Source organism: Alexandromys fortis, unplaced genomic scaffold (assembly GCF_014885135.2).
Source record: "Alexandromys fortis isolate MF-2015 unplaced genomic scaffold, M_Fortis_MF-2015_v1.1 scaffold_6, whole genome shotgun sequence".
Taxonomy (NCBI): Eukaryota; Metazoa; Chordata; class Mammalia; order Rodentia; family Cricetidae; genus Alexandromys; species Alexandromys fortis.
Window position 1 is genome coordinate 17536261 of NW_026067902.1, and position 11468 is coordinate 17547728.

The following is an 11468-nucleotide window of genomic DNA, read 5'->3' on the forward strand; positions in this document are numbered from 1 at the left end:
CATCCAGCAGTGTTTCTAGAGAGAACAGTATACAGACGGCATCCAGCAGTGTTTCTAGAGAGAACAGTATACAGACGGCATCCAGCAGTGTTTCTAGAGAGAACAGTATACAGACGGCATCCAGCAGTGTTTCTAGAGAGAACAGTATACAGATGGCATCCAGCAGTGTTTCTAGAGAGAACAGTATGCAGACGGCATCCAACAGCATTTGTAGAGAGACTAGTATGCAGACGGCACTAAGTTTTCCCCTTTGTTTACATCTGGAGGCAGAAGAGCTCCTGCAGCTACATGGTGAGCTGTATGAGGGGAGAGTTGCAGCCACTGCAGAGGAAGAATGTGTTTCATATAACTTTTTAATGGAGAACAGGTCAAGAGGATGATTTTTAAACTCATCTGGGCTTCATTTTAAATGCTTTAAAAAAAAGCAACAAACCAAAAAACAAAACAATGGAAACAAAAAACAAACTCAGCAACCGATTTCCTTGATTTGCTAGCTTCAGGGAGAAAGCCTGAGCCCACCCGGGTGTCAAGGCTCCATGATAGCAGGCTGGAGCTGGCCGGAGATGGACCACAGCTTGGGTCTCGGCCCTAAGATGTCACGCTCCCTAGTTTGTGTCAGCCGCAGATTGATGTTGATGGGAGATGTTTTTCTGAAGAGGCAGAACTGCTTAGCTGTTATTCTTCCATGAAACTTAAGTGTAGGAAAGTAAATAAAAGAATACTTTGTGAGAAAAAGAAAAACCATGGTTGGGTAGCCACAAAGACATAGAAATGACTTCTAGCAACAAAGACATAGAATTGACTTTTAGCAACATACAGCTGGGGCTGGCAAGATGGCTTAGCAGGTTCTTGCTGTCAGGCCTGATGATGTGAGTTTGATCTCGGGACCTACTTGGTATGAGAGAACCAGCTCCCCTCCATTGTTCCTGACCTTCACCCACATGCTCTGGATTGTGTATGCATACATGTGCACACACACACACTAATACCTCAGCAGCTAAAAACGCTGGCTGCTCTTTCAGAGGACCTGGGTTTGAGTGACCAGCACCCACATGGCCACTCATAACCATCTGTAACTCCAGTTCCGGGGGTCTGAAGTCCTTTAAAAGTCTCTTTGGACACTAGGCATGTGCCCGGTGCACAGAATACATGTGGGCAAAATGCCAGTACACATACAATAAATTTAAAAATTTAATTTGATATCAGCCTCTGACCTCCACACGAGTGCACATACACAAATGTACATTCATTCTTACTGTGTACACACACATACAAAATCCTGAGGAAAAAAATCACTTCTTCCCAAGGTGATTTATAAGTTTAATATGATCCAATAAAAGCATAAATCAATTCTATAGTTTTTATTGAAAAATTAGGAAGAAACTAAGTTGTAAAGGAAAAGCAAAACAAAGCCGGGGACTAGAGATGTAGTCCCTTGGTACAGTGCAGGCATGAAGTCCTAGGTTTGATCTCTAGGGCTGCATAAAACTGAGCATGGTGATTGCCCTAGTTAGGGTTACCATTGCTGGGATGAAGCACCACAACCAGGTAAACTGGGGGGGAAGGGTCTATTTTGGCTTGAAGTCAGGGCAGGAACTCAAAATGAAACTGGAGGCAGGAGCTGATGCACAGGCCATGGAGAGGTGCTGCTTACTGGTTCGTTCCTCATTTGTTCAGTCTCCTTTTTTATAGAACCCAGTACCATGAGGCCAGGGGAGGCTCCACCCACAATGGACTGGTCACTCCCCCAATCACTAATTAAGAAAATGCCTGCAACCCAGTCTTACGGAGGCATTTTTCTCAACTGGAGTTCCCATGTCTCAGATGACTTTAGCCTATGTCAAGTTGACATAAAACTAGCCAGCACAGTGATACACTCTTGTAATCTTAGTTCTTGGGCAATTGAAACAGGAGGATTTCTACAAGTTCAGAGCCAGCTTGGACTACACAGTTCAGGGCCACACAGGACCACAGAATGAGTGAAACACTACCACAGATGAACAAACGAAAAGAATGTAGTATTGGTACATGAATTAGTAGGCTAAAGAAACAAAATTGAGGGGCCAGAGAGATGACTCAGAAGAGCACTGGCTGCCCTTCCAAAGGTCCTGAGTTCAATTCCCAGCAACAACATGGTGGCTCATAACCATCTATAATGGGATCTGGTGCCCTCTTATGGCCTGGAGGAATACATGCAGGCAGAACATTGTATAATAAATAATTAAGCCTTTGAAAAAAAGAAACAAAACTGAAAATCTATAAATTAATGAAATGGACATTTCAAAATACTGAGTAAAAGATAATATATTTTAATAAATAAAATAGGTCAAAGTGACAGAAAATTAGAATCAATTCCAGCCTTCACATCTGCCAGGATAAACTCCGTATGGATGAAATACTTAAGCTCCCCCACACACAAAAAAAATATTTATTTATTTAGTTAGTTAGTTTTTCAAGACAGGGTTTCTCTGTGTAACAGCCCTGGCTGTTCTGGAACTCGCTTTGTAGACCAGGCTGGCTTCGAACTCACAGAGATCTGCCTCTGCCTCCCAAGTGCTGAGATTAAAGTTGTGTACCACCACCCCAAGCTTATTTTCTTTCTTTCTTTCTTTCTTTTAATTTTCTAAGTGCAAAAATTAAAGGCAGATAGATCCAGGGGTTGTTCCACAGAAACATCTGTAGGTTTATCTACACACACAAACACACACACACACGCCCGCATACATGCATGCACAGCAAAAACTGTTGGAATAATTTTTTTCAGTAGTCCATAAAATAGTCAAAGGCTCATGGGCAGAGGGAAGGGCTGCATTAAGTTAGAGGTAATCTGGAGACTGGGCTATAGCTAAATTATAAAGCACACGTTTAACATGTGGGTTCCTAACAGCACACACAGAACTAATGGTTAATTAAAAAATTAAATGATAACCTGGAATGGATGAAAAGGGCTACAGCTCTTTCGTTGTTTTTGCTCACCCTCCACCCCCTAGTTTGGTTGTAGTTTGTTTCTTGTTGTTTTAATTATGTGTGGGTTGGGGTGTTCTACGTGTCAGATCCCCTGAAGTTGGCGCTGCAGCTGGTTGTGAGCCACCTGATGTCGGTGCTAAGAATAGACCTTGGGTCATCTGGGAGAGCGGCGAGAGCTCTTAGTTGCCAGGCCATCTCTTCAGCCCCTGGCGGTAATGTTAAAGAAGACAGCCCATGCATGCTGTCCATGTGGGACCATTGTTTCTGATTCCAGAGAGACACAGAAAGCAGATCTTAGTCTCAAAGGAAAAGACAAAGAGGGGAATAAAACATACTTAGAAAAGTAATAGACAAAACCTTTTCAAATTTAATAAAAGACTTGTATTTTTATTTCCAAATAGTCCAGCCAGTTCCAACAGGTTATGTGCAAAGTGACCCACACTGAGGCAATAATATTCAGACTTTCAGAAGACAGAGACACAGAAAATGTTTGTTTGTTTGTTTTAAGATGGGCACTCTGTGGTCCTAGCTGTCCTGGAATTCACAGAGATCCTCCTGTCTCTGTCTCCTATAAAGACATGTGTCGTGGGGCTGGAGAGATGGCTCAGAGGTTAAGACCACTGACTGCTCTTCCAGAGGTCCTGAGTTCAATTCCCAGTAACCACATGGTGGCTCACAGCCATCTGTAATGAGATCTGGTGCCCTCTTCTGGCGTGCAAGCATACATGGAAGGAATGTTATATACATAATAAATAAATAAATCTTTAAAAAGAAAAAAAAAGACATGTGCCACCACACCTAGCAGCAAGAGAGAATCAAGTTCTATTTATCTATCTGGGGCATGCGGCACAATGACGTGCAGGCAGAAGGCAGAGGACAGCTTGCAGGAGTCAGTTCTTTCCCTTCGCCTTGTGGTTCCTGGGGATCCAACTCAGGTCAGCAGGCCTGGCAGCAGGCACCTGAACCTTCGCAGTCATCATCTGCTTTGTAGAAAATACATTTGATACCATATTTTCTTTCATGTAGAATAGAAAACCGTGTATGTGTTTGTGACGTGAATGCAGAGGGGTGGTTTTTCTGTTGTTGTTGGAAAGTAGGAGGTTGAGGTTGAGGAACAGGATAGAAGTAATGGGGGTGCGGATAAATGTGAGCAAAGTTTAATAATGCACATGAAAAATGTCACAATTAAGCCCATTATTTTGTATACAAACAAATGAATGGTTGTACATTTGAAAGAATCATAATGTAAAGTTTAAAAATGACAGTGGTTTGGGTCAAGGTTTCTAGGGTATGTCTCTTCTCAGCCAGAGGGAGGTGAGCCCTTGATGCCTGGCTGCTTTGCCCTGTGCCTTTCTTCATGCGTCTCCCCCCCCCCCCCATACAGCCCTCTTTGAGTCTTTGCACAACCCGGCCTCAGACAGCCCGTTTTCCCCACCCCGGACTCTTCACTCCCCAACGCTGCAGCTCCGGCATCGCTCTGAAAAGCCACCTTGGTGTAAGTAAACCTTTCTAGTTGCCTAATCTAAAACCCAGAGGGATGGAGGGATGGGTAGATAAGAGACCTATCCCATTAGAGTTAGGAAGGTGAGGGTTGGAAGCCTAGGAATGGGGTGAAGAGGTGTCTCAGTGGTTGTAGCAGTCAGGAGCATGTGATGCTTCCAAAGGACCCAGCACTCCCATCAGGTGACTCACAACTGCCTGTAACTTCAGCCCCGAGGGAACCTGACACCTCTGGCTTTTGCAGACACCTGTACATTCACGTGCACGCACACACACACACACACACACACACACACACAATTAAAAATACCAAAACTAGATCTTTAAAAAAAAGACCATGAATGGCATGGGCCTTGTTACTGTGGTTCACTGAGGAGGCAGAGGTAGGATTATGAGTTTTAGGCCAGCTTGAGCTATATATTAAGCTCAAGACCAGCCTGGGCTGCATAGCAAGGAAAAAAAAAAAAAAAGAAGCTGGGCAATAGTGGCAATTGCCATTAATCCCAGCACTTGGGAGGCAGAGGCAGGTGGATCTCTGTGAGTTCAAGGTTAGCCTGGTCTACAGTTCCAGGATAGCCAAAGCTACACAGTGAAATGCTGTCTCGAAAAAACAAAACAGTACAAATATAGGAAAGACCATTCTGGGAAGCAGTTGCCTGTGCTATTTCCCTGTTCGCCTCTGTCCTCCAGCCCCACTGAACAGTGAGCCAAAGGACCTTTTACACTAAAGGGTAGAGACTCTCCACCTGACTACTCTGGTCTCCCCACAGCATTCCTTACTGATGCTGACTAGGAGACAACTTAAATATATAGAAATACATAGAAAAGCTAAAAGCCAGAAACACAAGTCTCACGCAGACTTGGCACATGCTCTAAGTCCAGTACATGGAGGCAGAGACTGAAGATCTGAGGCCAGAAAAGGGCTACATGGAGCAAGATTATCCCAAAGCACAAAACCAAAAAACAAGCAGAAGAAACCAACAAGAGCCTGCTGCTCCAGCGACCCTCCTGGGTCCTGCTCTCACACGTCCCCTGATGGGAGGGAGGCCTTCTCCTCTGTCTTTGCTGTCTTTAGCCTGTCACTGTTTGTTCTTGGGGACAATATGAACAGTGGACTCGAGGGAGACAGGCCCCAGGGAGGAACAGACCCTTTCCCTATCACCCTGCAGGAGTGACCAAGCCCACACCAGCCCTTCATGGACAGAGTGGAGGGGAGCTTTGCATGTCGGCACTGTGGCCAACAGTTACGGAACTGCTGCCTTCTGTTCTGGCACCGTGTGTGAGGAAAAACCTTTGTGCCCTGATGCCAAGAGTATGTCCTCAGATTTAAACTCACTTCACCCTCACTGAGCCTCTTCTCTGTCCACTAGTGGTCAGACCACAGGCTGGACGTTAAGGCTTCCTCTGTAACTGAGGAAAGCTTGGTTTGCTTCTCTTCTTTTCCTTCTTGTCTCCATCTAGTAGCAGCCCTTCACTGGTAAACATCGTCCCTGAGGTGTCTTTAAAACCTTGTTAGGCCCAAACCATGTCCTTCCTCCTGTCCTCCCTCCCCCATTCTCCCATTCTAAGCATGTCTTCTCTGTTTCTTTATAGCCTAGATGGAATAGGAGGAGGTACTTAAACTCAGTGGCTGAGCCTGTTCAGGGTCAGCCTTGTCAACTTTACCAATTCTCTTTGGTACAATGTATTTAGCTGTCTTGTTTCCAGACTCAGTCATTGTTGATACTATGTGATTTAGTATATAGTTGAAATTCCATTGATAAATATGACACTTACAAAAGAGAAACTTTTCTTGCTTGAGGTCACAGATTCCTGTAAATGAATTGAAGACTTTAAGGTTCTCATTATTTTTACTAGTTCTCATTTTTCTAGATTTTGTTTTGAAACACTCTGTAGACCAGGCTGGCCTCAAACTCAGAGGTCTGCCTGCCTCTGTCTCCAGAGTGCTGGGGTTAAAGGCGTGTGCACCAACACTTCCTAGCTTTTCTAGATTTAAAAAAAAAAATGTGTATGAGTATTTTGCTTATATGTACGCCTGGGGAGGTCAGCAGAGGGCATCGAATCCCCAGGAAATGGAGTTACGAGCAGTTGTGAGCAAACACATGGGTGCTAGGAATTGAACGCAGGTCTTCTGGAAGAATAACCACCGAGCCATCTTTCCAGCCTGTTATTTTTTTATTATTATTTTTAAAGACAGGATCTTACTATATACCTCTGTCTGGCCTGGAACTCAGCATGTTGGCCAGGCTGGCCTTGGTCTTGCAGCCGTCTTCCTGCCTCAGCTCCCAAGAGGTAGAGGGACAGGGGTGCATCTCCATGTCTGCCTCAGCTCCCAAGAGGTGGAGGGACAGGCGTGCACCTCCGTGTCTGGCAGGACCTTCCCTGTCTTTATCAGTGCATGTGCATCCACTTCATTTGGGGTTCTCAAGAGGATGGAGGAAATGAGCTTTGATGTTTTCTTTGTGTAAAAGATGAAATCTTACAGCATTGTATGTCTGAAGACCTAGTCGGTCTTTGTTTGTTTGTTTTTTGGGTTTTCAAGATAGGGTTTCTCTGTGTAACAGTTCTGCCTGTTCTGGAACTCTGTAAACCAGGCTGGCCTTGAACTCAGATCTCAGCCTGCCGCCCTCCCTAGTGCTAGGATTAAAGGTGTGTACCACCACACCTGACCTAGAAGGTTTTTTTTTTTAATTTATTTTTGGGTTTTATTTTTTTCCTTTTTTTAATGAAGAATTTTTTAATACAATCTTTTCTCATTTTACATAGCTATCCCCGTTCCCACTCCTGCTGCTCCTGTCACCCTACCCTACCCCACCTCTCAACGACTCCTCAGCAAGGGTGAGGCTTCCCATGGGGAGTCAGCAGAGTCTCCTCTTCGCTTCTAGGCAAGACCAAGGCCCACCCCTATATCTAGGCTGGACAAGGTATCCCTCCAAAGAGAATGCACTCAGTGTGGTGGTTTCTCAGAAAATTGGGAATCAATTTACCTCAAGACCCAGCAGTACCACTCTGGGGCATATACCCAAAGAATGCACACTCGTACCACAAAGATTTGTGCTCTACTGTGTTCATAGCAGCATTGTTTATAACAGCCAGAACCTGGAAACAACCTAGATGCCCCTCAACTGAAGAATGAATAAGGAAAATGTGATATAGTTACCCAAGGGAGAGCTACTCAGTGGTAAAAAACAATGACATCATGAAATTTTCATGCAAATGGATGGATCTAAAAAAACATCCTGAGTGAGGTAACCCAGACCCAGAAAGACAAACATGGTGTGAACTCATTCATAAGTGAATATTAAACATAAAGCAAAGAATAAGCAGCCTATAGTCCACGATCCCAGAGAAGCTGGGGAACAAGACCTAGAGGGTCTTAACCTTGGGTCCATGGATGGTTTCTGTGAATGCCATGGATCATACGGAAAGATCAGCATAAGCAGTGGTATATATACCTTTTCCCTGGAAGATAATCCATGATTTCTACAAGAGCCTTAATGATGTCTGACGGCCCTACCCAAAAGGGAAAGAAAAAAAAAAAAAAAGACAAGAATTGTCATTTGAGAACTCTGTTGTCTTCAGAATCTTCCATCTTTAGGCCAGCAACAACAACAACAAATCAGAGTTTTTTCCTCACACACGGTGCCAGAACAGAAGGCAGCAGTTCCGTAACTGTTGGCCGCAGTGCCCACATGCAAAGCTCCACTCCACTCTGTCCATGAAGGACTGGTGTGGGCTTGGTCACTCCTGCAGGCAGGGTGATAGGGAAAGGGTCTGTTCCTCCCTGGGGCCTGTCTCCCACTGGTGTCTCTCACTGGTGTCTCCCTCGAGTCCACTGTTCATATTGTCCCCAAGAACAAACAGTGACAGGCTAAAGACAGCAAAGACAGAGGAGAAGGCTTCCCTCCCATCAGGGGATGTGTGAGAACAGGACCCAGGAGCAGCAGGCTCTCGCTGCTCTCTTTCTTGGCTTCCTCATTTATAGGTTGCCTTTATTGTTTTCTAGCTTTACCAGAACTTTCCAGGTAGCCCAGGCTGCCCTATAGCTGAGGATGACCTTGAACTTCTGACCCTCCTACCTCCAGGTGCTGAGATTATAGGTGGGCACCACCATTCCTGAGTTGTGCAGTGTTGCACACTAGACCCAGGGCACTACCGCTGAGCCACACCCATGGTTCACTCAACTGGGAGTCTTTCCACAGAATAATATTGTCCTCATCTTCTCCCCTTCTTCCTACCCATATCTGTACACTAACCCTATAGAATAGAAACTAAGGAGGTGGAACCTGATAATCAGTATTTACGTATTCCCCACACTCCTGATGTGTAGCAGATATTGGGGACCATTGAGACAAAATGTTCACATACATCTAAAGTATGAAGGAGGAACCATAGACATATGGAGTTGGGATCAGAGAGTGTTTGTGAGAAGCCAGAGGAAGCAGGCCTTATTCTCCTGACTCATAGAGGAGCCTTAGCGTTATTCCTGTAGTCTCCATGAAGCTCGTGTGGCAGTTCCTGCGCAGAGCTAGCTTGTGTCTGCACATTTAGGAAGAATTCAGACCCCTTTCTCCAAAACATGAGCAGCAAAGCAAATGTGTTCTAGTATTTAATGTGCTCGCGTCAGCAGAGCCTCCTCTTCCAGCTCGTTTGACTTGACCTCTTAACTTTGATTTATAGACAGCAGTGGTCCTTCCAGCACCGTGTCCAGTGCTGGCCCTTCCTCTCCTACTGCAGCGGATGGAAACTCACATTTTGGCTTCAGTGATCAGTCCTCTGTAAATACACATATGACTGAAGAAAGCCAAGGCCTTGGGCTGCTCCAGGAGCCTCCTGGAGACAGAACACAAGAATTCCCCGTAGAAAGACCCCAAGAGCTTGTGGAGCCCGATCAGCCTCCTCAGGAGTCACCTGTGGAAACCAGCCCTCTAGGAGGCCAGGATGTTGCTGAGGTCAGCCAGGTATGCCAGGAGGTCCCAGATGCCACCCAGACACGCTCTAACATCCTTGAAGAGGTCCCTGACATCAGCCAGCTGTTGCTGAAGAGCCATGATACTGCCCCCAGCACATGCCAACCATGGCAGGCCAGCCAACTGTCTCACAAGGCTTATGAGGAAGTCGGCCAGCTTTGTCAAGACAACCCTGAGGAGAGTAACCAGCTGCGCCAGGAGGTCCCTGTGGAGCTGGGCAGGATGGCCCATGGAGGCCCTGTAAGCATTGGTAGCATGGTCCAGGAAACAGTTAAGGAAGTTGGCAGGCCAACCCAAGAGATCCCTGAAGAGATCGGCCCGCCATACCAGGAAGTCTCTGTGGAGGTTGGCATACTGGCTCAGGAAGTCCCTGCCATCATCGAGTTGTCTCAAGACATTCCTGAGGCTGACAGACCATCCCAAGAGCTCACTGAAGAGACTGATCAGGACTCCAGGGAGGATCTCCCCCAAGGCCAGGGTCCGTCTAGTGATGTAAACACTGAAAGTCAGTCTGTGGCCCGTGACCAGCACTCATCCCTTCCTCCAGCAACGTGTAATTAGTGGCTTTCCCACTGGTGTCGTCCTCCACCAGCCATCTGAGCCAGTAGCCTTTCTGTTGGCTGACACACCAGCCAGAGCAAGGCCTGGGCTCACATCAGGGATGTCTGAGGAAGCAGGTCTTCTGGCATAAAACCTATGCCTAACAGGAGCTAATCTATGTTCAAAGCAGCTATTAGCTCTTCACTAGCTGTGGGGTAGGAAATTGTAGATTGTTCAAGGAAATGCCACTTAACTGTTGATACTGTTGAGGGGACAGCAAATGTACAATGGAAGGCAAAAGGCTTTCTGTTTGTTGAAGGAAATATTCACAGCTTCTTAAGGTACCCTCAGACCATATGTGCATTCAAGGAAGCTCTTATCTTCACTGTCACAGGCAGGCCCAGGGCAGCTGCCCGAAATGTCTGCCGAATAGAGTTGCCTTCTCGCAAACATCTGTCATGGCCACTCATGGCTTAGAACGGGCTCATGGGTGTTTCTGTATAATTGCCAAGTGCTCCCTCTGCCCTAGTCCTGCTCCTCTGGACAGTGACTCTAGAGAAAAGTAGATATTAGATTGCCATGCGACTTCAGGGTGACTACCTGCTCTGGGAGATTTGGATCAGTCTATGAAGCTAGGCCTCCTTTTGTTGTGAGGCTGTTGGGTTTAGAAGATGCTATAGTAGAGAGAATAAGTTCTATTTTAAGCAATTAGCAGAGATCAATGATGTACAGACATGAGCAAAGATTTAATATATATATATATATAAACATATATTTCTGTAGTTTGCCAGGGACAGACTGGCCAAAGATCAAACACTCCAGGGTCCCCAAGTCATTTGTCCTTATATCATGTGTCTTTAGGACCATATATGATTATGAAGCTTTTCCCAAAGATTTAGGGGTATGAGTGGGCGTGGATAATGCAGTCATTGGAGTCAGGGGCTGGGACATAACGAGTGCTCAATAAATACGAGATAATGAGAACACGGATGGTGACGCCTTTGTGAACTCCATAATCAATAGGTAAGCCAGTTGTGTCTGTGACTGAATCAATCAAAAACTATTGTAGTAGAGCAGGGATTGGCCTTAAAAATAGAGAAGTCTGGCATCTGAGTCCCTACAGGGTCAGTCTTCTTCCCCAAATGTTTTTAATGCGCAGAATGCTGAGAAGTGTGACTGGAACAAGATTTGAGCTCTGTGGAGCGGCAAAGGCCACACTGCCTTCTCACCAGCTCCCGAGAAACACGCCCTAATGTCCCTCCAGTGCCTTGGGGGGAACTGACATGAAGAGGTGATGCCTGCTCTCTGCTCCATTGGCATCTTTACATTGGGGAAGCTCAGGACACTGGGAGGACTAGAATGTCCCTTTTCCATTATATACATTTATAACCTGACCACTCATGACATACCCAAGACTATAGAGAGGGGCGAGGGTAGACAGTAAAAGGCTCAGAGTTTTCTGAGGAAATACAGTGATTGTTTTTGACTCCA

At 45.7% G+C, this 11468-nt stretch overlaps 1 protein-coding gene across 9 annotated transcripts in view; it reads left to right on the top strand.

The window, feature by feature from the left end:
- Positions 1-10965, top strand: part of LOC126495721 (inositol hexakisphosphate and diphosphoinositol-pentakisphosphate kinase 1-like) — a 30090-nt gene extending 19125 nt beyond the window's left edge. For 8 of the 9 annotated variants that reach the window (XM_050133324.1, XM_050133337.1, XM_050133359.1 and 5 more), the window contains 2 exons: positions 4352-4462; positions 9148-10965. In XM_050133324.1, coding sequence (XP_049989281.1) covers positions 4352-4462; positions 9148-9998 — 962 coding nt within the window. In that variant the 3' untranslated portion in view covers positions 9999-10965. The remainder of the gene's footprint in view (positions 1-4351; positions 4463-9147) is intronic. The other variant, XM_050133350.1, reaches the window with a different exon arrangement.
- The last annotated feature ends 503 nt before the right edge of the window (positions 10966-11468 follow it).